Source organism: Prunus avium, chromosome 7 (genome assembly GCF_965620075.1).
Source record: "Prunus avium chromosome 7, drPruAviu1.hap1.1, whole genome shotgun sequence".
In the NCBI taxonomy this organism is placed as follows: Eukaryota; Viridiplantae; Streptophyta; class Magnoliopsida; order Rosales; family Rosaceae; genus Prunus; species Prunus avium.
Window position 1 is genome coordinate 22,513,302 of NC_142290.1, and position 27,505 is coordinate 22,540,806.

Genomic DNA, 27,505 nt, shown 5'->3' on the forward strand with positions numbered 1-27,505 from the left:
TGATGTCCTAGTGGTTTTCAACTACAATGCATTGGGTTGCCCGAAGCTAGTATATTTTGGGAAACTTTTACTATTTTTCTCTTTGTTTTCTAATTAGCTTCCCTAGCAAGTCTAGGGTTTCTCGTTAGCTTTCCAAGCAAGTTCAGGGTTTCTCTTGTATAAAAGGAATGTGTAGCAGCATCCAGAATTAATCATCTTATTTTCAATAAATATATTTGAGGTTTATTCTATCTCTCTTGTGGATTCCAGCGTGTTACTTGTAGAGTTATTGTTCGATCTCCCTATTCCCTTATATCTCGATGCGTCAGTTGGTATTAGGGCAGGTTTTGCTTGACTCGAAGTGCCTCTAATGGTGCATCCAGATGGGGAAGATATGACATGTGGATGAAGAATGAAATTTCATATTTCAACTCCAATATTCAACTCCAAGAAGACTATTGCGTGAAGAATGAAATTTCATATTTTAATGGGTACCTACAAGTTGAAGATTTCTTGGATTGGCTTGTTGAAATAGAGAGGTTCTTTGAACTTTTTGTAGTCCTTGAGGCGAAGATGGTGAAGCTAACAACTTTTTGTCTCAAAGGAAGTGTTGTGGTGTGGTGGGATTAATTACAAAAGACGCGCCAAAGGCAAGGCAAAGCTCCTGTGCGGACTTGGTGACGGATAAAGCAATTAATGATGGACAAATTCCTCCCGGCAGACTTTGAGTAATATTTGTACTGCATTTACCACAATTGCATAGTATATAACTGAATTGATGCGCCTCGCAGAACGTAATAGCCTTGATGAAATTGATAATCAACAAGTGGCAAGGTACATGAATGGGCTTATACCTTTCTTTTAAGATCAAATTGGGTTACAAACTTTCTGGACCATGCAAGAGGCCAATAGCATGACCCTCAAGGCGGACCTTATGGGGAACGAGAGAAGATCGAGTTCTGGCAAGAAGAAATATGCTGATTCACTTGTTCATGCAAAAGACAAAGGTAAAGAAATTGCATAGGTTCATGGGAATAATAATACTAACAAATGGCAGGGCACAAGCAGCATAAGGCAGTAGCCACATTGGGGATAAGGGTCGTTTCCAAAGGTCGAATCCTTATGCAAAACCTTATGGAGACCATTGTTATTGTTGTGGAAAACTGGGCCACACATCCAACGATTGTCCAAATCAACGGCAAGTTAACTTGGCTTAAGCGGATGAGGATGACAATGAGGATCATGGTGCTGATGAAGAGTAAGATGGAGCTAATTTAGCCTATGAGAAGTAATTAACCTAGTCTTGTAGTGGGTGTTACTTGCACCAAGTCAAGAGGAAAGGCAGTGGCATAAGATCTTTCGATCTCTTTGAACCGTCAACAACAAGGTGTGCAGTTTAATTATCAATGGAGGCAGCTGTGAGAATCTCATATCCAAGAAAATCGTGGGTTATTTAAGGTTGCCGACAGAGAAGCATGAATCACCTTATTCCTTGAGATGGGTGAAGGAAGTTTGCAAGATATCGTTGTCCATTGGTAAGCATTATAAGTCAGAGGTTCTTTGTGATATTATTGATATGGATGTAGTCATTGTTTTGGGAAGACCTTGACAATTTGATAAAGATGCTACTCATAAGGGACGTGATAATGTGTATGTTTTCAATTGGGGCTCTCACAAAATTGCTATGGCTCCTGTAAACGACTCTGGAAACTTGAGAAACCAGTTGTGAATTCTAGTTTCCTCACCATAGTTATCAATGAACGTGACTGTTTAGAAGGCGTTAAAAATGCAGAAACAATTTATCCCGTGGTGATGCAAGGGTTGTTAGCTGCCGTACCTGAGAAAGTTGAAATCTCAAACTGTTGAAATGATAATTTTTATTAAATAAATAAATAAAGTACAGGGGAAAAAAAGTGGTTGCGTTCGTGGAAATCTTGTTAAAAGTGAATAACAACAATAATAATTCATCCAGCATGTGGTTAAAAGGAATAAAAGTTCTTTTGATGCAATTGTTATACTTAGAGTGTTTGTATCAAACACTAAGGCTAAGGAGTGATAGTTCACCGAATCTCAAAACTCCTCAAGTCTCAGGGCCTATAAAAGGTAGTCATGCCTACAATTAAAAAAAGAAGAGAGAAGAGAGCAACCATAGGAAGAGGAAAGAAATATAGCAAGCTTTCCAGAGAAAGCAAGAGCCATCTCAAGGTAAAATCATAGTTCTATGGCATAGTTTCCTTGTTTACTCAAGGCTCCAAGTTTTAATCAACCCAAGGGTCCCTGGCTATGATGACTTCTATCATAAAAAACAAAGTCAGAGATCTCTCTAAGGCATGGCTCAGCTCAAGTATTTCCGAGGATACATTCTATATCCAACTCTTGATCAATCCATGAGGATTCCTAGCTATGATGATAGAAATCATCATAAACAAAGTTAGGAATCTCTCCAAGGCTTGGCTCCGCTCAAATATTTCCAGCGATGTTTTCAAACATCCAGTCCATAATCAACAGGGAAGATTGTCTTCCATGATGATTTCAACCATCATATATTAAGGCATAGTCTACTCCAACAAGCAACTCCGATCAAATTCTTCCACGATGTATTCAACATCCAATTCACAAGCAATCTGTGAGGATCGCTTGTCATGGTGCGCAAACCATCACAAAACCAAAACTAGTGCACAATGCTCCTAAAAAGACGGAGAGGAAATCCTAGAGTTCTTTGGATTCCTCTTATTGTCGCTCCACAATAGCCAAAATTTGTTCAATGATGTTCGTCATGAAGTGGACAAAAAACATAAAACATAAATCAAACGAAAAAAATCAAAAGTAGGTAATTCATGTAATTACCCAAGCAGAGATTCCAAGCTTTCCCACGGCAAGGAGGCAATTTTGATTAAAGCTTACTACCTGCACGTCAACGAATGATTGGTTAAATATGTAGATTATTAAAATTATAAATAAAAAAAGGTTTTGCTCTTAGAAAAGCACCGACCCAAGTTTATGGGGATGTGTTGTTCTGTTGAAAACAAAATAATAATAAAAGCAAAGGAGAAAACATTTGGTTGTGAACTCACCACGTGAAAGCAAGAGGTTTTCCCCTTTGTGTGTAGCTGACAACGAGCAAGGCAAAGCAGAGTGGGACTTTGAGGAAGAGTCCAGCTAATTGAAAGTCTAAAGGTGATACCTTTGGTTATTGACCTTGGGAAGTTACAACAAACAAATTACAACAAAGGAATTCGTGTCTTTTGATTCCACATCAATTGTAAAGCAAAATCCCAGAAGCACCCAATTTACAAGAGGGTCTTGTGTTGTTGTTGCAGCACATGCAAAAGAGAAATTAGTTCAATAAAAAAAGAAAAAAGAAAATAAGAAGATGATGTGTATGAAGGTGCTACCACGTGAAAGACAAAACAATAGAAGGAATTCTCTCTAATTGGCAGCAAAGGTCAAGCAAAGTCTACGGTTTGATAAAGATAAGTTCTTTGCCTTAGTTTGTTGTGGTGCAAATGTTTCTATTTAAAAAGAGACACATGCGTAGTCTAATCCTATTTAGAAAAGAGCTGGCTGTTCTTCTTGTCGCTCCAAGGTCTTCCAATCTAACAATGAAGATATGGTTTATTCCAAACCCACTGAGAGAAGGATTTCCATTTTAGGGGTACCTTAATTAAATTTGGGACCATGTGCTTTCCGCACCAAGTCTGAAACCAATGGGATATGAGAAAATAAAAAATATCTTAAGTTGGTAATTGTCTAAGCAAGTGGACACCTGATATGAGGTCAAAGTAAATATTTGAAATTGAAGCCCAGTTAGAAGAGGTCGTGCATCCCATGTCCCAGTGATCATTCGTTCATGTGGGCCCACTTCTTAAATATGTCAAGACCCGATGATCTCAAGCCAATATTCTAAGATTTGGCAGCCTCAAATACAATGGACTCGTTCATTACAGGTCTCAAGCCCAATAGACTTGTCCATTAAGAAATCCAGTTGGCGACAATTGGTGCAAAGTCTCAAGTCCGCAAATTATGGATTAATGGGTTTAAATTCTAAAATGCCCATTAATTCCCAAATCATCAAATTGAAGCCCAAGTGGTTCAAAACCACATGAAAGGCCAACGTCGGTTTGATCCTGTCAAGGGTACGTAGGCAGTCTAGCATCCCACTAGACACAACTGCAACAAAATCCGAATCACTAGTTACATCAACCAAATTCCCACAAAGTAAATCAAACACATTTTACGTAAATTCCGAACTACGTCGGTTTGATTTTGTTAAGGATATGTAGGCAGTCTAGAAATTCAATCTAGATGCAAACGTCTAAATAAATAGAATCTCTGGTTCTTTCTTAACCAAATTCGCCCACAAATTTTCATTCCTAAACCATTATTTTACTGGGTCATTCACTCACTAAGATTCCTTGAACTACGAGTGGCTTGATTTCAGAAAGGGATACGTAGTCAACTTAAGATTCTGCTGTGCAGCCGCAAAGCCAAATACACATGTTCTGTTTCTTTATGAAGGAATCAAAGGGTGTCCCTTGAAGTAAGAGATTGTAATTAAGAGATGTCATGTATCGATAAAACCCCATTATTTAAATAGTGGTGGTGAAATTTTGTTGGGAGGTTCACATTTTTTCGTCAACACAAATAAAGTGCATAAAATTTTGCAGGGGTTCAGGGAGTGGATTGTTGACGACCTACCAATCAACTACCTCCCATGAGCTATATCCAACATCAGATTAATTTGGTGCTTGGAGCAAGTCTCCCCAATCTATCCCATTATTGCATGAGTCCTAAGGAGAATGACATTCTACGAGAGAAGATAGAAGAGTTGCTACAAAAAGGGTCTATTCGTGCGAGCATGAGTCCTTGAGTAATCCCAATATTGCTGGTGCCCAAGAAAGACAAAATATGGCGTATGTGTGTTGATAATTGGGAGATCAACAAAATTACTATCAAATATAGATTTCCAATACCACAGTTGGAAGGCGTGCTCGATGTGCTGGAGGGTTCTAAGGTGTTTTCGAAGATAGACCTTTGAAGTGGCTACCATCAGATTCACATCAAGCCGGGTGATGAGTGGAAAACTACATTCAAAGCAAGGATGGCTTGTACGAGTGGATGGTTATGCCTTTTGGCTTATCAAATGCGCCAAGCACTTTTATGCGCCTTATGAACTAGGTTCTTTGTCCTTTCATTGTGGTGTATTTTGATAATTTTTTGATTTACAGTCGAACCAAGGAAGAACATTTGGAGCATTTGAAGCAGGTCCTTTAAGTTTTGGAGGAAAACCAACTTTTCATCAACTTGAAAAAGTGTAATTTTTGCACCAATAAATCACTCTTCTTGGGTTATGTTGTTTGCGACGATATCTATGGATGACGAGAAGGTGCGAGCTATTAGTGACTGGCCTACCCCGAGAATAGTAAGTGAGTTATCGAAGGTTTGCTCATGATTTGGCACCATTACCCATCATTGAGTGTTTGAAGCAAGGAAAGTTTCAGTGGGGTGATGGGCAAGAGAAGAGTTTCGCCCTCATTAAGCACAAGTTGTGCACTGCCACGGTCCTAGCCCTACTTAACTTTGAGAAGATATTCGAGGTCAAATCTGAAAATTCTCCAACAGTTTTAAATTTCATGTTGTATATCTTTGATCGATTGAATTTTGAATTATATGTAATGAAATACTAAAGTTCTTTTGCAATGATTATATTTTCATACAAACCGATCATCCAATCCAATCCAATATACATTGGATTGGATCCTTACATTTGACTATATTGGATAGGTGTTGTGCCTCAAAAGAGGTTTCTTTTAAAATTTATAAACTCGCAAGCGCACGAATCGAATATAGCATAAGTGTGTAAGAGCGAGATCGTACCCAAGGGATTGCGTGTAAAGATAGAAAACCAATTATACCCAAGTTAATTTCATTGCCAACCTAGTTGATTCAAATGGTGATTTGTTTGTTGATAAAGAAAATTAAATAAAGCATAAAACAAATATAGAAATGACAATAAACTGAAATTGAGATTTAAATTTATAAGAAAAATAACTAAGGTATTGGAATCCACACCATTATTCCATAAGATCCTAATTATTTATCTTTCAATTCCCATGGAGTAGCAATCTAGAAATCAATCTATTGCTTTCTCAAGATTTATCAATTAAGTTTGTAATTTAGATCATAAGTAAATTTTCCTTCCCTTCATAAGTACAAATTCTAAGCATAAAATGTAAACAAAATTATTTAACTACAAAGGATCAAAGTTTCCTAAGCATCCTATGTGAAAAAATTTATTTGAATAACAAAATATCAAAGAAATTTGTAAATTAGAAATATAAACCAAGGATGAATTAATAGATTAATCCGAACTCTTAACTACCACAAATACATGTTATATGTCACAATACATGATAGAAGTGGTGAAAAGAAGATTAATCTATTAATCATGTGAAGTGAAAATTATAATCATTGAATACCACAATATTTGAGAATTGATAATAAAAACTAGAACTTTATTTAATAATGGTGTTTCATCCAACCTTAGTTAGGTAATTTAAATAGACATAATTAATATTTAAAACAAAACAAAGAAACTAATATACATAAATTAAATGAGAACTAGGAAAGGAAGAACAAGTTTAAAAGAGTTATTAGCTCTTGGTTCTTTCCTTTCCATCATTGTTCTCTCTCTTCCTCACTCTTTCTCTCTTTCTTTTGCCGTGTGTTTCTCCTGAATTTCTAATCTCCTTTTCCTTGAGAACAATCTGAAAATATATATAGCCTACAAGTGCCAACAAGTGCTGGCTGCCACCTCCATTTGTTTCCAAAGTGGTAACTCAATTCCAACTTGAATTGGTTTCCACCTTCCAACTCCATCACGTGAGTCCAACCAAGTTTGGCAGCCAACTTTTAATTCTTTAAGGCCCTGTTTGGTAGTGTGGACTGGACTGGATATTTTCAATTAAAATGGACATGGATCCTAGCCATTGTTTGGTGACCTTATATTAGGTCAGACTATAATGAGTGGAAAGTTATGAGTGGTAAGTTATAAGGGGTTCACTTTATAGCCATCAGATCAATCCAAAGGCTAGGGAGAATTGAGATAAAGTTTTGCAATCGGGTAGGTGAGGAACCCAAACCCGAATTTAATATCCAGCATTGAAGTTGGTCCCAAAAAAAAAAAAAAAAGAGGCAAGTTCGAAGTTTGAACAGAAAAAATCAATTCGAAGTTTGAACAGAAAAAACCCATCACTCTAAAACCCATAGCTCTGAATCAATTCGAAGTTTGAACAGAAAAAACCCATCACTCTAAAACCCATAGCTCTGAGAAACTGCTAAGCTCTGAGAAAAGGTTGAAGGCAACGATTAACGACGGTTGAAGGAAACGGTTGAACGCAGCGCAACTCCATTCTCTAAACCCTGAAAAAGTATTTATTTTCAGTGGAAGGGGAAGTGGCGAAGCAGTGGAAGGGGAAGGAGAGAAGCCGTATTTGTTGGAAGTGAAAGGTTCCATTTGTGGAGCAAAGCCGCACAAAGACCCCGCACAGACACCTTGCGATTGTTCAATAACCAACATTTGGTGAGTAATTTATGGAATTTGAGTTTAGGGTTAGAGTAAAGGTTTTCCCCAATTTGTACCATCAATGTTGTTGGATTTGGCATCTCTTCCTTGTGCTTCACTTGCATGTTAATTTTTGCTTGTGTATATGTTAAAAAATGAATGAAAATCAAGTCAACAACATGTTAATAACATGTCAATAACATATCAACAATGATATGAATAAGATAATGGTGTTGAATTGGAGGAGACCCTGAAGTCAATAACATGTCAATAACATATCTTTGGCGCTATAATATATATATTTTTTGAAATAAATATTATTTCCCTTGTTGCTAAATTTGCCTGTGAAAAATGAGAAGATATAATAATAAAGTCATGAATAAAAGTGCAAAGCATTTGAAATGAAGGTTGATCCATGATCATAGTAGCTCACTGAAGAAAAAGCTAGAAAGAAAGAAGGATGTGGCAATGGCTTAGCAAGCAGATAGCAGAGCAAATTCTTTGCTTTGCTTCCTTCCACTATCTTTCTTATTTATTTATTTATTTTGTGTTGTGTATGAGATGACAATAATTGTCATGTGTGTGAAGTGCAGAACTTGCCTAGATTGCACTCACACTCACTCATGCATCAACCATTGATTGGAGTTTGTATCCAAAAATAAAATACATGCTATTGGTTGTAATTCACAGAATCATTGCATTAACAGGTATTTGCACAAAATTTGTCATATTGCTTTGATGATGTTAAAGGCTGTGATCAGTAATCCCTATGCGCATGTACTTCATAAAATTTGTAATGTGCCTGGTTGACTAGTTATGTAAATACTAAATACCAATATGATTGTGCAAATACGTGGTGGTAGTATATGTGTTAACGTTATTTCATCTTGTATTTTAGGAAATGGGATCCAACGTGCAGCTGGCATGGCCAGAGTCAGAGGCATATGCGTCATGGGTGAACAACTGCTCACATGCAAATTCAACCCTAGCTGCAATTCGAGCGAACTTGAGTGCGGAACAATTAGAACAATTCAAGACATCATGCTTTGGCCATCTTCTGAATATAGACAAGATTCAGTTTAGCGGGCAGATTGTGCATGGAGTTGTGTTGCGTCGAGTCGCGGGGCAGGGTGTGAAAGACTTGGATGGACTGAGTTTCTTAATAGGGTGCGACGTTGCTCAGTTTACTCGTCAGGATTTCTGTTTGATCTCGGGGCTTCGTTTTGGGGAAGTGCCTGAAGTTTCTAGTGGAGAAAGTGCTGAAATTAGACTTCAGAAAAGATATTTTATAGACGAAGGAATTACATGTAATGCTTTAGAAGAAGCATTTATGAGGTGCAAAGAGAGAGATGACGTCTACAAGCTAGCTCTTGTTTACTTTGCTGAGTTAGTGGTTTTGGGAAGGGACAAGCATTTGAACATCAATGTAAATTACCTGACCCTTGTAGAGGACTTGGATGCGTTCAACAGGTATCCGTGGGGTTCGGTGTCGTTTGACAAAACCCAAGACAGTCTATTTTCTGCACCAACAAAGTATATGAAAAGCTTTGAAAATGAAGAGGGAAGAGAGAAGGGGAAAAGTAAGGTAACGGGAACAAGCCGGAAAAATGAGAAGGGCAAGAAGCATAAGCATGGTGAAGTGCAAAGGGGTGGGTGGAGTTTTAAAGGTTTCACGTATGCTTTCCAGGTACATGGTAATAATGTTCATGTCAGTTATGCTTTGTGAACTTTAAAACTTAAATAATGACTTTTGTCCTGTGAATTGTGTAGATTTGGGTATATGAATTAATTCCTAGAATGGTGGACCTGAATTACTGCAAGGTTGTTGATCCAACAGCTGTCCCGCGTATTTTGCGATGGAGAACGACTACGTCTATGCCCGAGATGAGGAAGTTGAACAATTATTTTTTCCAGAGCAAAGAGGTTTGGTTTGCAGCCCTTGAAACTATTTATAAGATTCAATGAAATTATTAAGTAGAATGATTGAATATGAATATTGTCTGTATTCTGAAACAGTCAGTTCAGTTGCGGGCGCTACGTCCGAGTGAAGAGGAAATGAGACAATCATATTGGAGTTGGCCACAGGATCGCCCTGCTGTTGTCTCGGCAGAGTCAATTCCTTCTTCATGTGCTGATCTTGATGAGTTGAACAAGCTGGTAAGCTTGTTGAGGTCCGAGTTGTTTCAAGTAAAGCGGGAAAATGACGTCCTTGAGTTAAAGGTCATACGGATGGAAAAACTTTTGGACCACTGTTTAGGTCCTCAGTTTGAGCAGGAAGTAAGGAGGGACCTAGCTTTACTGAAAGAGAGGACGAATCGTTGTGCCATCTCACATCTATTTACGGGATCTGACGAAATGGATGATAGTGAATGGGATGAAGGGCCAAGTAACAGATATGAGGGAGAGGAAAAGGACGAGGAGGGGATTGAAGGGGGTGAAGTGCAAAGAAAACCAAGTGAGGTAGAGGAAGCGCAAAGGAAAAGAAAAGAGGGAGAGCAAGTGAAAATAAAAAGCAGCAAGGGAGAGGAAGCGCAAAGAAAGAGCAGTGAGGGAGAGGAAGTGAAAAGAAAAAGCAATGAGGGAGAGGAACTGCAAAGAAAGAGCAGTGAGGGAGAGGAAGTGAAAAGAAAAAATAGTGAGGGAGAGGAACTGCAAAGAAAAAGCAGTGACGGAGGGGAACTGCAAAGAAAAAGCAGTGACGGAGGGGAACTGCAAAGAAAAAGCAGTGATGGAGAGGATCCGCAAAGAAAAAGAAGGGAGGGCAAGGAAGTGAAAAGTAAAAAAAGTGAGGAAAAGGAAGTGCAAATAAAGGAATGTGAGGAAGCGGATGATGAAGTTGTTTTGGTTTGTGATGACATTGGTGAGAGCACGGCGGGGACAACTGTTGAGTTTAATCTCAGGGATATTGATTTGGATCAACCTACAGCTGTGCTATCTGAGTTGAACGTTTGGTTGAATGATAAAGGTAAAGCTGTGGAACAAGGGGTCCAATTACGAAAGAGAAAGAGGATTATTCCTATGTGGAAGATCATTGAAGCTAGTGAATTGGTGAAAAAAACTGTGCCAGAGACAACCCGACTTCGGATGTTAGACCCAATGAAGGCGATTCCGCATGATGATATGGTGAAATTGCTGAAACTTTGTTGGGAATGGCGCCTTAACCCAAAGTAAGTCCCTTGTTTTTTGAGATAGAAGGCATTAGTGTATATATTTTTAAATTGTTGTGATCTAAAACTTTGTTATATTCACAGTTTAGTGATGCAATTTGGCCACGTGGAAGCTGAGATTGAATTCTTCGCTTCCCTCGTAAAAGCTGACGGTTGGCTGACAGGAGATGTAAGTTTAATTGATTATGCATTTGTTTTAATGTACATAGATTATGAGATTGACTAGAAAAACATGTGCAGCACATTGATTTGGGGTTGTATCTCATCCGGAAGCGACAACAAGATTTGGAGGTTGTAGAAATATCGAACTGGACAACGACCGATGTATTTTTCATGGTATGTCATAGGGCTTGACCAAGTGCAGTTAATAATTACAAATTATCCATACTTGCTTTGTGGAGGTGTTTAACCATTGATTGTTTTCTATTTCACAGAATCACATCCATACTTGCTTTGTGGATAATAAAAGAAAAAAAGAGCAGGCTGGGTGGAAAATTAGAAACAGTTTAGTGAACGTTGTAAATGGCAAGGTTCCGGCGTGTGGGGTGGATTGGCAGAACGTGTATAAGGTGTATGCCCCTTGTATGTTGACGAAGCATAAGCATTGGGTGGCTCTAATGATTGATCTGGTTAAGTGTGAAATCAAAGTGTACGATTCAATGGTTTCAGTTATTCCAGATGAGATGTTAAAGGAAGAACTCGCCCCGCTTTCAATTACGATTCCAAATCTTCTCAACTCCATCGAATTTTATGAAGAAGGTGTTTACGCAAACGACTGCAGCAGAGATTGGTGGTGTCCATGGCCAATAGAACGTGTGGATGTTCCACAACAATCTAATCAGTGAGCACAACTTTTTCTTTAATTTTATTACTTGAAATTGTCAATTACGTTACAATGTCATTACTTGAATTGATCGAGTTCTTGATTTGCTTCAGAGGCGATTGTGGCATGTTTGTGTTGAAGTACATTGAGCTTTTGAGCGCTGAGATTCCGTTAGCTACTTGCACCGCGCAGAACATGCCCTTTTTCCGGTTGAAGTTGGCTGCAGAGATATTACGGGGAGATGCTTACATGCCATGATAGTGGTTGAAATGGGTTCAGGTACGTGATGATTAAATTGGTTTTGGAAATCTCCAATTTGAAAGTCATGTAAATACACAATACAGATCCACGGCTCCTTTTTGAATTCTACCTCTGCTCCTCAATTCTTCTTCGTCTTTCTCAATCTTAGTGTATTTTTGTACATAATTTTAAGTTTAAGTTATTGGACAACAATTAGAATCAAAATATTATTATAGCGGATGCATGCTTTCATTTTGATTAGTGTGATACTACGCTACGTTTATTCTCATATTAGGCTAAATGTATATAGTAGCTGGATGCAGAGCATGGACAGAAAAATGAAGAATCTGAAATGGAGATGCATAGGCTTAGTGAGGAGAAAAGTAAATGGATCTGTAAATCTAGTGCACGTGGGCAAATGTAAATGGATAGGCATATGCGTTTTTGAAGTTAGGCACATGCCATTCCCATACATAGAATGTGCATCTGGAGTGTAAAGTTTTTTTGGATTTAATGAAACAAACATCTCTGTAATATTGCCCTAACTCCTTCACGACATAACCTTAACCAAACTGCATTGAATTGGGATTGGAAGACTGCATATGTGAACAATGACTGATGGCTTTTTAAAGTGTATTACATTATTGCAAAGTAATATGTCATGATTTATCCAAGCCACCATTCCAAATATCACATCCCAATCTTTAAGCTGTTCACCATGCCTTAACTTAATCGCAATGGGTTGCGTGTGTATTGATTGTAATTCTGTAAGGGAAATAGGCGGCTATGCCCTCGCCTCCAATGTTTTATTCAACCATGCCCTCTTTATAGAAACACATGCGATATACATGCAGTAACCCTTCAGTAAACATTCAGTAAACCGTCAATAAACCTCAATAAAACTTCAATAAACATTTCCCATCTGCAATGCTATAAAAACTTCCTATTGGTTCCGTACCGCCCATCGGGTTTGAATCCCTCTTTCCTTTATAATCGGTTAATAAATTCGTTGATTTTCTTTATTTTATTGGTCTTGGGCAACTCAGTAGCATAAAAGTAATGTATATTGGTGCATCTATATTGCTTGTCTATTACGTCTATATTGCTTGTCTATTGCGTGCATAGCGTACATTTATTGTGTGTGTATTGATTGTTTATTGCTTACGAAGGAAATAAACAACAATACACAGGCAACAGACAAGCAATATACACGCAATACACATGCAATCTATACGCAATAGACATGCAATATACATCAGTCCCTAATTTCACCATCCATAAGGGAGTCGTATCGATTAGGAAATTCTACTGAATAGTTGTTCTTCCTACTAATAAACAATCAATAAACCTTCAATAAACATTCAATATCGGACAATAACATGCGAAATACATGCAGTAAACAATCAATAAACCTTCAATAAACATCCAATATCCGATAAATAACATGCGATACAGATGCAGTAAACAATCAATAAACCTTCAATAAACATCCAATATCCGATAAATAACATGCGATACAGATGCAGTACACAATCAATAAACCTTCAATAAACATCCAATATCCGATAAATAACATGCGATACACATGCAGTAAACAATCAATAAACCTTCAATAAACATCCAATATTCGCGCTATAACATGCGATATACATGCAGTAAACAATCAATAAACCTTTAGTATACGCCAATAAACAATCTACCTATTTCAAGAACAATAATTTAAACTCAATGCCAATCCACCTATTTCAAGAACAAATATTACAAAATGGGTTTGAAAACTCATTGGTGGTGCGTGCAACATGTCTTTTTGGGGAGAACTTTTACAATCCTTGAAACTGTGCACTTAATTGGTCATTAAAAGAACAAATAATATTAAAATTGATAAAAGTAATAAAACTAATACCAAGTCCTTAATGGACTTCAGCATATTCAGCACCGTAGCATCATACGTGTCATCTGGCTGTTCTGCTTGAGCGGAAGTTACATCAACCCATTCAAATCCATTGCAACTGGTGGCTCCCTAATTGCAGGCATCATATATGCAAAATAATTGTGTCAGAGTTAGACAAAGGTTTTTTTCACCCACATACATATTCTGGAAATGAAAACTTACATAGGAGGTTAGGCACTTCCAAAATGGCTTCCCTCGATTTTTGTCTGATTTTGAAACCCGAAGCACCATTGCAGCTCCACAGTACGGACACCTCTTTGTTTGAGCGGGAGATGAAGACGAAGACATGTTGAATCTTCTCACTTGTACCTTTTCTCACTTAGATCTTCTCACTGAAACCTCTTTGGAATCATACCTTCTCACTCAGATCTTCTCACTCAAACCTCTTCGGACTCAGAGCTCTCTCATCTCTGCCCAAATGCGATTATATCCTCTTTTCTGTCTGTGGGTGGGTTGGGCATGCTTTCGACACATGTACCGTCAGATATGGGGCACAAACCAATATAATATTTAACTACCAAAACCCAATATGAAAATGGAGGGAAAACTGCCCTAAACCCTATATTATTTTCATTATATTTCATTAAACCAACTAGTTGGATAAACATCCATCACATTTTAATAACATTACTACTATATTTCGGTGTGGGAAAATGAAAAGTTATGTGATGGGACGTTCTGTGACTAGTCAGTAATCCGTCACATTTGTTTCATTGACATAAAAAGGGCGGGAAAATCCTAAAATTGCCTATGCATATAGGTTCTTAATTTACTTTTTGACTGTCTGACTTTGCATTTCGATGACATTTTCCTTCTCTTTTGTTTTTCTCTAGTTTTAGGGTGTTGGTTCAGTTTCTTTAAAAAGGGTCAAGTGAGAAAAACCTCAAGTGGAAACACATTTTCCAAACGGTACAACAAACACACCCTATAACAGAACCAAAACCCCATCTATTCTCATTTCTCCCCTCTTCCACTCCTCAAATCGTTCCATTCCAAAAAAATAGAAACACATGAATTCCAAATATTTCACTACAGTCGGAGGAAAGAGAAGGAAGCATATCCATTTGGAGATGCCCCAAGCCTTCATCCCGGAGTTGGCTTGGTTTAAAGTGATGTTATACGTGGCAACCCAATCTTCGGAAGATCTCTTCCGTATGGCATCTGTGTGCCCATTATTCCGGACGTTGGCAAACACTCCACAAGTGTGGAACACCATTTCAATGGCTAAGTACCCAGACCATCCTAGCTGGTACCATGCTAATCCTGCGGTCCAGCTTTTCTTGCAACAATGCAGAGCTTGCGAGAACCCTGAGTCGATATTTAGAGAGGCGTTCGAAGTGTTTTTCATGCATGGTAACGTGGAAGCGTTGTATGGGATGCGCATCGCAGCCACGGAAGGCCATATGGAAGCGGCATATATAGTTGGACTTCTTGGCATGTCTGGAATTGGTCAGTCAAAAGAGGATGCATTAGAATTTTTGTGTTCTTTGAATCAACGTAACAACATTGATATGAAAGGAACCAGGGATGCTTTGAGACGAAGATTAAGCCGAGTTTGGAATGTTGCAAGACATATTGTAGATATGTTTTACTATGGGAAGATTAAGTTCAATCATTGCAGCGCTTGTAACAACAACGAATGGTGTTTTGTTATTGAAGGCTGGCCTACTGAAGCAAAGATAAATCCTTCGTTCTGGACTTGTTGCAATCGATGCAAATGGCACCGTGAGAGTGTTTTTTGGTTCAAGGTAATGCGTGTGTATGTTGTGCCAGGGAATCCATACCCTTATAATTAGTTGTAGTATGTTTTTAAGGTTTTTATGCTTTCTTGACTTGCTTCTCTTCAGTTCTACGTTGGCTGGCTACGTTGGCCAAATGTTGGGTTTTAATGTATTTTGTCTGGTGTTTGTGCAGTCATAAACCGTTTTATATATAAATCTACGTATATATATTTGTATACTTGAATGCTTACTGACATCAAAGATGGGTAATATGACATCTTACTGACATAGATATTTTGCCCAACTACAATCTTAATATTTGGTAAACGAAAAGGCGTGCATGGAGTGAGCTGTCTGTTCACCAGTGCTTGGAAAAGACATTTTCCCACTTATCATATCCAAAACTAATTTTTTTCTGATGCCATACAATGGTTGACATGTATTTTTTTCATTTACTTTTTCAAAACATCCCTTAACCCTAATAAAAATTAGAAGTTAAGAAATTGAAGAAGAGAGAAACTAATTGGCACCTGAAATGGTCTTTTCGCATAACAAAATTACAAAAAAAAAAAATTAGGGTCAATAAAATTAATAAATATAGAAGGTAAAAAGTCATATAATAATAATTTAGGGTCAAGAACAATATCATAATAATTTAGCGTCACCACGAAACGGGGAATTCAGTAAGAAAGATGAAGCCTCAATGAATTCGTAGCAATTTTCGGAAGTTTTTTTTTATCATTTTTGTGTTTTTAGTTATGAATTTTGTAAGGCAAAACAATAAAATAAGAATTTAGGGTAAAAAGCAAGAATGTTTGGTTGCAACTGACGTACACTTGTGCAAGTGGTGAAAGGTATGCACTGAGATCGCGCCATGTGTCAACTTGCGATTATTTGGGGTTTTTTAGTGCAAACAACTTGAACAAATTGTAAGAAATAGTCGGAAAATCGTAAAAATGCCCCGAAAATTACTCCGGCCTCCTTGTGACGTTATAAAACTAGAGGAACCTATAAAGCATCCATTTCGCAATGAAAAAATCCAAATTGTTTCAGAGAACTGACTTTCCTCTTAACCCTAAGTATATATGTCTGTTCACTTTAACAAGTATATTTCCTTAATATTCGTTATATAATTTGTAATAAGACAAGAAATAGTTTCCTTTCAAATATAAGGATGTAACATAATCTGTTTTTGTTTTGTTATAATAATGTACATATATAATAATTGCACACTGCTTTGAAGCCATCATTGCAACTGCGCCTAGAGCTTTGAACACGTCAGAGGTATTCAATAAGTAGTCCATATGCAACTGCGTCTAGAGTTATGAACCGTCACAGGTATTCAATAAGTAGTCCATCGGGAATCAGTACAAAATATCCATCATGTCCAATCACATAAAATAATGCCATACTTTTTTGAAAAACCTCACACCACTCAAGCATTTTTAAAATATTAGTGAATATTTGTCCTAGTCTATATAAGTGATTATATATTCACTCTGCATTTATTTCACAGTATATGTTAACTTTGAGGGATTCCACAAACATATAATATAAAGGAAGAAAACAATAGTAGGAGATGAACCAGTACAAAAAAACAATAACATAACGCACTCACAAATGCTTTTCCATAAACCTTGCCCTAACATATAATAAATAAAGGCAACATTGCATATGATGCAACCATGTCCAAATCTGATACGTGATCACACAAAAATGGACATGGCAGCAACATATGACTGAAGTAGATGGCCACGTTGCATCACGTGTTCTCATCATTAAAGACATCAAAATATGAAGGTTGAAATCTTCCATAATAGTAAGCATCAAAATAGGTTTGAAGCAGAGTTGAATGAAAATTCCAATTCCACTGATTTGCCTCTGCTCAAACACGATAACCAAAATGGTTACTTCCCTTGGTGAGTATATTTGTTAACGTCGGAAAAGGTAATAGATGACCAATCAAACCCGGGTACGACGAGTTTTGCATAGGACCGGAAGTAGTCGAATCCAGCTTGCATCACACGCTTCTTTGACTCCACTGCATTAGATGAGTTCTTGTATTTTTGAACAGCTACACTCCGAAGTCGTTTGTGTCTACGCTTCATGCGCTGCAACTTCGCCCTATCCAGATTGGCCTGCCTTTTGTCATCTTCAATTTGGCCTTCAACAAATTCCAAACGTGCCCTTGCCCTTTGGATTTCATCACCAAGTTGAAGATGCCTCTCCTTCCAGAATCCAAGAACCCTTTCAGACTCAAAACTTCCAACAAAATGGTCATTCTGTCTAGGAATGTGACACTGCTTGTCTGGTGACTCACTTGCGTGTCGAAGGCGGTCTTTGTTTGGAGGGGTGTTTATTATGCTGACATCAAACTTGGTTAGTAAATCCATTCTATGGAGGGAGAGAGTTTCAGTCGATGGAGAGAGATTCGGTGGAGGAGTCAGTTTTTCGTGGAGGGAGAGTTTCTATGAAGGATGTGATAGTAATACCAATAAAAAGGTTCCCGCCAAAAAATATTTGGTTGACAATGTATAAATTAATTTTTTGTCTGATACAATCTAAGTTTAATCCTAACCACTGTGGTTGGGTTCACTAACTAGATGTCACTGCCATTGAGTTTCTTTCAACGACTGACAGTGGTGTAATGAGGTTGACATGCTTGAAAAGCAAAACCTGACACCTCTTTTTAAAAATTGAAGTAAAGTACATATGTTGACTACACGCAAGCTTTAGTATGTTGGTCTATAAAGCTATGTCCCCTTCCTCAAACGAAATTGCATATGCAATCCTCATCCTCTAAAAACAAATAGGATTATTCAAGCATGTCATCCTCTTCAGGCGCCAACAACACAGTCGAATATGAAAAATTGGAGTTGCAGGCTCCATTTCCACGTTGTACTCGCCGACCCCTTCCATTTTCAACATCATTTGGGAGTGAGGGGGACTCCGATGATCCATTAGAGGCAATACATGCAGTCAGTAGCAAGCTAGATTATAATTCCAGACTGATCAATTCGTGGCACGAGAAATGTGTTGAAGACGAGGCCATTCTGGCTGATCTTAACATTAGAGTTAACAAAGCGTTCTCCCAAAAGAACAAGTACTTGAAGTTGAGTCATACAAGGAAGTTGAAAGCAGAGGAGTTGGATACAGTAATGAATGATGAAATTAAAGGTTGTTTAGTGCAAAAATCTTGAAAAAAGTTAAATAAATTGTAGGAAAATTGGAAAAATGCCCCGAAAATTACTCCGGCCTCCTTGTGACGTTATACAACTGGGGGAAGCTAGAAATCATCAATTTCATAAAGAAAAAATTTGAATGCCTTTAGATAACTCACTTTCCTCTTAACCCTAGCTATATATGTTGTTAACTTTAACCTAGATAAACCTACATCAACAAGCATCTCCCGTGAATGCTCGAAATTGTCTTTTAAAATGAATAACCATGAAACGGGGAATTCAGTAAGGAAGATGAAGTGTCAATGAGTTCATATCAATTTTCGGAACATTTTTATCATTTTTGTGTATTTAGTTATGAATTTCATAAGAAAAAACAATAAAATAAGAATTTAGGGTAAAAACCAAGGATGTGGCCATGTGTATTGACGTACACTTGTGCAAGTGGTGAAAGGTGATGCGCTCAGATCGCGCCAGGTGTCATCTTGCGATTATTTTGGCTTTTTTTTAGTGCAAAAATCTTGAAAAAAGTTAAATAAATTGTAGGAAAATTGGAAAAATGCCCCGAAAATTACTCCGGCCTCCTTGTGACGTTATACAACTAGGGGAAGCTAGAAATCATCAATTTCATAAAGAAAAAAATTTGAATGCCTTTAGATAACTCACTTTCCTCTTAACCCTAGCTATATATTTTGCAACAACCAACATCACAAGTATATTTCCCTAATATTAATTATCTAAGTTTTAATAATACAATAATTAGTTTCCTTTCATATAAAAGGCTGTAAACGTATCTGTTTTGTTATAATAATCCACATATGTAATAATTGGACAATGCTCTGAAGCCATCATGGGTGCGTGCATCTAGATCTTTGAACACGTCAACGCTATTCAATAAGTTGTCAATATGGCTCCGTCTTGGGTTCGTAGTAAATATCTCTATCATGTCAAATCACATCGTTCGATGGCCTGACACCAGTCAAGCAATTTTGAAATAGTACTGAATATTTGTCCTAGTCTATATGAGTGATTAGAACTTCACACAATATTTTATTTTTCACAGTATATGTTGCTTTGAGGGATTCCCTAAACATATAATATAAAGAAAGATAGAAAAAGTGTCACATGAAACAGTACAAACAACAACATATAACTGGGACAAATTAGAAGTATATTTCCTTAATGTTCATTATCTAATTTATAATAACACAAGTATTACTTTCATTTGCTTCATATATAATTATTGGGACTATGTATTGCAATTCCTTGTGTCTAAAATTGTATTTTGCAAAAACTGAAATATTATTCAATAAGTTGTCAATATCACCACGCGTTGGGAATCAGTAAAGTCGCATTATCATGTCCCTTCACATTAAACAGATGGCGTACTTTTTTGAAAAAATTGACACGTCAGTCATAAGTAACACTCTCCTTATTCACTTTACATGCCAATGTGCTATACATTCTTTGGTGAATGATTTATGGGTTATTTATATAACAAAATATTACAAATATTGCTGAATATTTATTTCGTCTATATGAGTGGGGACACGAGTGACCATAAGCACGTGCAAGCTGCTCGGAAAAAGCTGACCCATACGACCGAGTGAATATGGCTACCATTGTTCAGTTGGTTGGGGTGATCGTGATATTGCTAAGAGGGAGCACATAAAATGCTTTGCAATGTAATTTTCTTGTGTGTGCGAAATTACGAGTAGTTGAAATGTTGGTGTACACTTTAATATTCTCCAAGCATTCGAAATGTGATTAGCTGCAATGTACTTATCATGCATAGAAGATGTTGTATTGTAGTTTGTATTTTACACGCTGATTTCTAATCATTGTGTTCCAACATAGTGCAAATTTCAAGTATCCTTCAGGTACGAATGTTTACAAAATCGTGCACCAATATTGCTTCATAGTCAAGGTCAGATCTTAATAACCAGTCAAGCACTAGAACATAACATTAGGAAAAATTGGTTGCTGCTGTAAATGATTAGTGTTGCTAGAAATGATTCGTGCTGGAAATCATTACTGCTGATGGAAACAACAGCTCCCTGCTGGAAATGCTACATTACCCTGTGATATAATCAATGAATCTGTGTCACTCGTTCATAATTCAGCATAAACTACCCATTGTACATGGTAAAAGTCATTGCTTCTTCACAAAACTCAAAATTTGATACTTTATCAAATGTCTATGAAAATTTCCAAATAGGGAGAAGACATGTAAAATTAACATGTGTCCAAATTTCATGCAAGAAGTAAACCAACCAAATTTCCATTTCAATTAGCAGTGGACATGAACAAACAAATAAAATAAAACTGCATATAGAAAACTTAACCTGATCATTAGCCTTCATAACAACCGGCCTTTGTATAATACAAACATAAATCATTCGGTAGGTCCGTGCATCCTGTAAAATTCGTCGAATAATGGGTCACTGAGATCTATTGGAGTTGATTCCTCATTGTTTGACGGTGATGTCCTGCATAAACACCAAACACAAGCACATAAAAAATTTAACTATTCAAATTTTAGGTGTTATTATAAATAGTTTTAACATCTTACGGTGTGTTCAAATTTCTTGGGCATTGTCTTCTATCATGACCAATGTCTCCACACTCCCGACAGTGTCGAATCCCTCGCTTCATTGGCTTTTCCTTTGCTCCCGTTACTTGTTTCCACCTTCCTTTGCACCTTACTCTCTTAGGGTCTTTCATATATTGTGTTTGAGAGCTAGACCCTCCAACTTCGTTATTACTTGGTCCATCCTTCAACAACTTCAACTTCACCCGCAAACTTTTTAGAGTCTCTGACACTAGCTCACATCCTTCTTCACACATTAATGCATCCTCAACCACATCTGAAGCAAGTCGGGACATTGTACTCCGCTTTATTAAAAGACCAGGATCTGCAGAGTCTTTAATTTCGTTGCCATTTGCATCTGACACCAATCCAGCTTTCGTAGTTTTCTTCCACCTTTTCAAAATATATTTATCGGGCATATATTCAATCTGGTCCCTTCTGAACAATGCTAGGATGTGCTTGCAAATAATCCCAACAAATTCAAATTTTTTGCAGCTACACGATGCGTGGTCAGAATCTTTGACATATACAACTTCTGCCACTCTTGTTTGCCAATTTTTCCTTTCGCTCACATTAAAGACAACTTTTGAAGCATCCTCTGTTTTGAGCTCTAGGAAACATGTTGTACTTTGTATTAGTTCTTTCTCAAACTTTTGAAACATTGCCCTTGTGTACAAGGTAGCCATTTGTTTGTTCATTGGCATTGGTAGAATACATTGAGCCACTTCAAATGCATCTACGTGATCAGCAGCTAACTCTTTTTGACGTTGATGGGAAAGTGCCCTCTCAAATCGTATTATGAAATCCATCAACGAATTTCTCCTTGATATGTATTGCTTGAAGAAAGCATGAGAACCTTCCGCTCTTTGGCTGCTTGACATTCCAGCGGCAAAAAAGTCTTGTGCGTAGGCTGGAACCCAAGATTCCCTTAAATCAAACATTGAACTTAGCCATTGATGGTCAGTCAAACCAGCCTTTGTAACCACAATATTCCACTTTGCATCAAACTCATCCTTATTGTCAGTATCCCATATGGCTTTCTGAAATTCACGCCAATACTCCTTATAAGCAGAATGTGGTAACTTAACATGGAACTTTGATGTGATGTGCCATATGCAAAGCCGATGAAATGTAGTCGGGAAGGCTATTGAAATCGCTCTGGTGATGGCCGCATCTTGATCTGTAATGATCGTTTTAGGTTCGCCACCTTGCATGGCTTTCTTAAACTCCTCAAACATCCAAATAAACGACTCAGTCGTTTCCTTGCTCAAAAATGTGCATGCTAAGACAATTGTCTGACCATGGTTATTAACTCCCAATATTGGTGCAAATGTCAAGTCGTATCGATTCGTGTTGAATGTGGTATCGAATACAACAACATCTCCATACAACCGGTATGCCCGTCTAGAAGTTGCATCTGCCCAAAAACATCGACTAAACCTGTCTTCGCCATCTCCCTCAATCTTGAAATAAAAAGCCTCATTTTTTTTTTCTGTTCAGCCATAAAATACTCGGTCACTAGTTCAACATCGTGGTTCCTCAGCTTCCCATTCACACTACATTCAAGATTGTAAATATCCTTTTTGATAAAACCGATTTTATCCATTCCTCCGGATTGCACCTCGAAAATACTTACCTTCTGATGAATGGGGATATTAACCGAACCCAACTGTTTTGTAAGTACTTTTGTAGAATCCGAAATACGACGGTGTGATCTCAATAAATGCACTCTTTCTGAGTCTGTCATCTTATGATTGTGTCCCTCTGCAAAAAGAGAGATGGCATACTTCTTGCTCCCATTTGTCTTCACAACCACAATCTTAGCTTTGCAATTGCATCTACTTATTCCCCGCTGTCTTTTTCTCTCCCGAGTTTCATCTTTCCTGTATGCACCTTGTTTGCAACAAACAAATTCTTTCCTCAGAATCTCTTTCTTATATGTCCCCCGAAAGCTGGAATGAAGTCGAATACCAAAGCCAGCCAAGAATGCATATCTGTTATAGAAATTATAAGCGAGGTCAAGCGAGTCGAACTTCATCCCAACCGCTGGTGTTTCCTCATTTCTTACTTCAGGAATGTAAACCATCCCATTAGCTGTTACACAGTCATCACTCTCTGAGCCCCCAGACATTTTACCCACATATATTTTTGAACTACTTCTAAATCACTGCATAGCAAATATTAATTCATTAATCAATCATTACTGCATTACAACATATCAATGCATTCCACTTACAATAAACATCGCCCAAATTGACACAAAAAAGACGCATAGCCTAGCTTGTTTGTAAGAGCCATTATTACACAAAATTTAATAATAGTTACGTCATCTCTTGTGCAATAATCTGGAAAAAAATAACATTAGAACCAACATGTTCAACTAAGAACACAAATGTAATTCAAACCAGCAATTACAGAACTTCTCCCAATATCCTCTCCAAATGCTTACTCCTAATGCCATTAAGCCTAAGTTTAGGATCTTTTACCTACATTTTATAATTTCCCACCCCCACCAAAAACAATCAACTAAATATATTGAATATTCATAAGGAAATGACGCATTATTGACAGAAAACTGACGCATTATTGACGGCAGAATAACACATTATTGACCGCAGAAATGACGCATTATTGATGCCACAAATGACGAATTTCTCACCCTCACAAAAAACAAACCAAACCCAATAAAATCAATCCAGCAACAGTAAACTTACCTCTCAAACTCAAGCGGGAGCTCCGAAGTCAATCAGCTTAAGAGAATGTGGTGGACATTAGAGAAGACTCTTTGGTAGTGGAGACTCCATCTCTACCACAATCGAGGAACAAATGCTGCTGCGGCGTCTAGCTACAGAACCAGATATGCTACTTTGCTTTCATTTGGAATCTCGTGTGCTGAACGAAAAAGAGAAGGGGTTTTCACTTCAGCCATAGAATCAAAACAGGGCAATAGCTAGATAAGAGCCATTAATCGTCATACCGAGGATGCCATAGATCGCAGGCCTCCCAAGGAGCTGATGACAATGGAGCGACTATAGGGTTTGGGAGCTTTGGATCTTTCTAATTCTGGGTTTGCGTTACATTCAAAAACAGAGGATTGTGTTCTTGAATTTTTCAGAGAGGGAAATATCTTCAACTGAAGTTGGGTTTCCAACGGGTCAGATTCAACCCGGTTCTACATGCACCCTCTTTTAAAAACTCACCGTTGGATGAAATCCAATGGCTCTAACATACCCCTCAAAAAAACCCCTTATAACTTTCCCCTCACTATAGAAGCTCCCCCTTATATTAGTCTTGGATTGGATATGGGCATGGGATCCATGTCCCAAATAACTATGGCTCCAGAACCCAAGCCCAGATGTGGGTTTAGAATCCGAGTATTTTCCAGAGACACGCCTCTTCTCTCTTCTCTCAGCGAGCACGCCTACTCTCATCTGTTTCTTCTCTTCTCTCTCTTCCCCTCTCTCTTCTCTCTCCCTCTCTTTCTGTCTTTGTGATTTTCTCTTCTCATTTTTTTTTCTAGAGCCCCCTTTCTTCTTCTGTTCTTCTATTCATCTTCTTCTCTGATGCTATCTCATATTTCAAGCAATCTTCTTACTTCAATCTCTCTCTTGGAAATAGGAACAAGAAAAATGGAAGGAAAATGGTGGGTTTGATGCAAAGATCATTGGCTGTAATAGGGTGGGTTTGATGCGAAGACCATTGATGCAAATCTTCTCACTTCAATCTCTTCAATGCTATCTCATATTTCTTTTTCTATTTTTTCTGCTTATGTTTGTTTCTGGTCCAAGATGCAAAGACCATTGGCTGTAATAGGGAATCCCAGATTTTCTCCATCTCCTTTTGGCTGCAATTATTTTTAATTTTTTACTGTTGTTGTTAATAGTGGTTAATGGGTTGATCGAATTGATCTCAATTGTTCTGAGTAAGTTAGATATGTTGAGTTAATTTTGTTGGATTTTGTTGCTTGTTGTAGGTTCCAATATTTTTTTTTTCTTTTTTTTTTGAGAGTCTCGATCTCTTTTTTTATATATTTTTTATTTATTGAAGTCCCAATCTCTTTGAATGTGATGGTTCTATAATAACTTTTTATATAAATAATGGTTCTGTAATTTGATACATTTTTAATTATTTATTTATGATATTAAATAATCTAATAAACAGTAAATTAATTTTGAATTTTTTTTGAAAAAATGAAGTCCAATGTTGTCCAGTGTGGCCTTGTACCAAACAATGGATTGGACTTAAGTCCAGTCTAGTCTAGTGTTCTACCAAACAACAACTCAATAGGACTGAAGTCTAGCCCAGTCCAGTCCAATACTTCAAGCCTAATCCTAACCAGTCCAGTCCAGCTCACCAAACGGGGCCTAATGAGTTCTATCTTTATGAAAGATTGGGGTGGCAAAGTATCTACAAATATCTCACAACCTGAAGATATCTTGACAGTTGTTCCAGCAACTCCTTTGCTGCAACTATTTTTCTCACTTCACATTGCATCATTGGTGAGCTGTTGTAACATGCAGATCAGTTGGATAGGCTACACTTGTTCAATGGAGCTCAAATTTGGATATGTTCTAGTCAACATCCATTGGAACAAGTTTCATGAAGATCTTCACCTCATCCGAGCAACGGAGCATGCTGATCCAAGGCCAAGATGGTGACCTACGAAAATGAACAAAAACAGAATTTATAACCAATAATGCATTTTTAGTTCATTTTCATTCTAACCAAGGTAAAACTTATGAAACACAAAAAAAAAGTAAAAAGCTATGAAATGTCAAGAACTAACTTAAAATATTGGGTGAATAACATGATAAATCATGTGTCAAAATGAACCTAACAATAGGATTGTAAAATCTTTAATCCAATAAATGATTGGATTGGATTGGTAAGAAACAATTGGTTTCTATCCGATGCTCAGTCCTACTTTGATTTCATGTCAGCTATCAACTTTTTTTTTGTTTAAGGGGTGTTTTTGTTTCCCTCCCCCCCCCCCCCCCCCCCCTTCCCCTCTTTTTTTTTTTTGGTGAAGCCTGTTACACCTTCTTTTGGCATGGCTTTATAATAGTAGAGATTACTATATATGTTTAATTTTTATGTGTATTGTATATTATTGGTAAAACATCACTTTTGGTTTCGGTGGTTTATCACTTTTACCACTAAGGTCCCTGTGGTTTCAATTTGGTCATTTTTACTCTTTTGGTTTCAATTTGAAGCAATTTAAGGATATTTCTCAATTTCAATTATTTGGAGGGACAATTCAATCCACAAATTATTAAAAAGTTAATTCCTTTTAAAATAAACCGTACAAATATAAATTTTAAAAAATATAGTTTTAACATAAAAATAAAACATCTCTCTCCCCCTTAACCTCCCAACTCTAGCCAGCCACCACCTCCCTATAATTGGCACTTGCATGCACCGACGGACCCATGAATTTTTTAGTGGAGGTGCAATTTTGAAAGGCTAAAAGCTTTATAATAAAGAAAATTGACAATTTCTCAAATAGCTGGGCGCACCACGGAACCTTGGTTGAGGCAATTCGCCAATAAATTCATAAGGTATAGAAAAAAACAATATTACAAATAACCAATGACTTTGATTAATTGACTATAGTATATCAATTAATATGAAACTCAATATCAAATCCTCAATTAATCTAATGAAAAATAATATCAAATTATCAATTAAATAAACAAATCATAATTGATCGTACCTTGACTCGTGTGTCGCGCAGCCTCTTCCTTCTCGAGTTTGAAAAGAAAAAAAAGTATAATTCTTGGATTATTTGAATTCTTTGATTGACTTATCATATAATTTTTTGGAATGGAGAATCAAATTTATTTGATAACTTTGCATGATATGATGGTGTTAATCCTTTATAAAGATAACTCCTCCCAATCCAACGTAAATAAGGAGTTGTACAATGCAAGAGTTTCCTTTCATTTTGAAAAAGAAAGCTTGTTTAAAAGCCCTTTTTTTCATTGATTAGCTTCTTTCTTGACTTCACGTGACAAGTCTAGTCCAAAATGAAGTCAAGAAACGCCACGTGCGCAGTGCAATCCAGTTTTCCTTTTTTTTCTTTTTCTTTTTATAACCCTAGTCCAAAACGACGTCGTTTTGGCCAGGATGTTGTAAACAAAAAAATGACGATTGTGCGAAGCAGCGCAGCAACGGCAACAACCCAGAGCCTGCAAGCCTTGGTTGAGGCAATTCGTCGAACACTTGGAGAGCACCATGCAACCTCAGTAGAGGTGCAATATGTAGCGCTTAAAGAGGATTTTCTAGCGAGGG

General features: G+C 37.3%; 2 protein-coding genes and 1 long non-coding RNA gene across 5 annotated transcripts; 2 read left to right on the forward strand and 1 right to left on the reverse strand.

The window, feature by feature from the left end:
* The first annotated feature begins 6,925 nt into the window (after positions 1-6,925).
* Positions 6,926-25,240, forward strand: LOC148293143 (uncharacterized). Its single transcript, XR_015837199.1, has 2 exons — positions 6,926-6,990; positions 24,504-25,240. It is a non-coding gene; the product is annotated as an uncharacterized LOC148293143 (long non-coding RNA).
* LOC148293144 (uncharacterized) lies at positions 8,557-11,993 on the forward strand. Its single transcript, XM_088255888.1, has 7 exons — positions 8,557-9,230; positions 9,314-9,466; positions 9,560-10,710; positions 10,795-10,879; positions 10,951-11,046; positions 11,145-11,551; positions 11,647-11,993. Exons 1-7 carry the CDS (start codon positions 8,874-8,876, stop codon positions 11,789-11,791), a joined length of 2,394 nt encoding a protein of 797 aa, XP_088112014.1. The 5' UTR covers positions 8,557-8,873; the 3' UTR covers positions 11,792-11,993.
* LOC148293145 (protein FAR1-RELATED SEQUENCE 5-like) lies at positions 20,392-24,469 on the reverse strand. 3 transcript variants are annotated; one of them, XR_015837111.1, is made up of 5 exons: positions 24,192-24,469; positions 23,929-24,106; positions 21,197-23,381; positions 20,970-21,113; positions 20,392-20,703 (listed from the first exon to the last, which is right to left on the reverse strand). XR_015837111.1 is itself a non-coding variant. In XM_088256013.1 (4 exons), the coding sequence occupies exons 3-4, from the start codon at positions 22,450-22,452 to the stop codon at positions 21,020-21,022; spliced, it is 1,350 nt and encodes a 449-aa protein (XP_088112139.1). In that variant the 5' UTR covers positions 22,453-23,381; positions 23,929-24,106; positions 24,192-24,469; the 3' UTR covers positions 20,392-21,019. The 3 variants fall into 3 exon arrangements, 1 of the variants encoding a protein (XP_088112139.1); XR_015837112.1 differs by having other exon boundaries at positions 23,929-24,469; XM_088256013.1 differs by having other exon boundaries at positions 20,392-21,113.
* Positions 25,241-27,505: the final 2,265 nt, after the last annotated feature.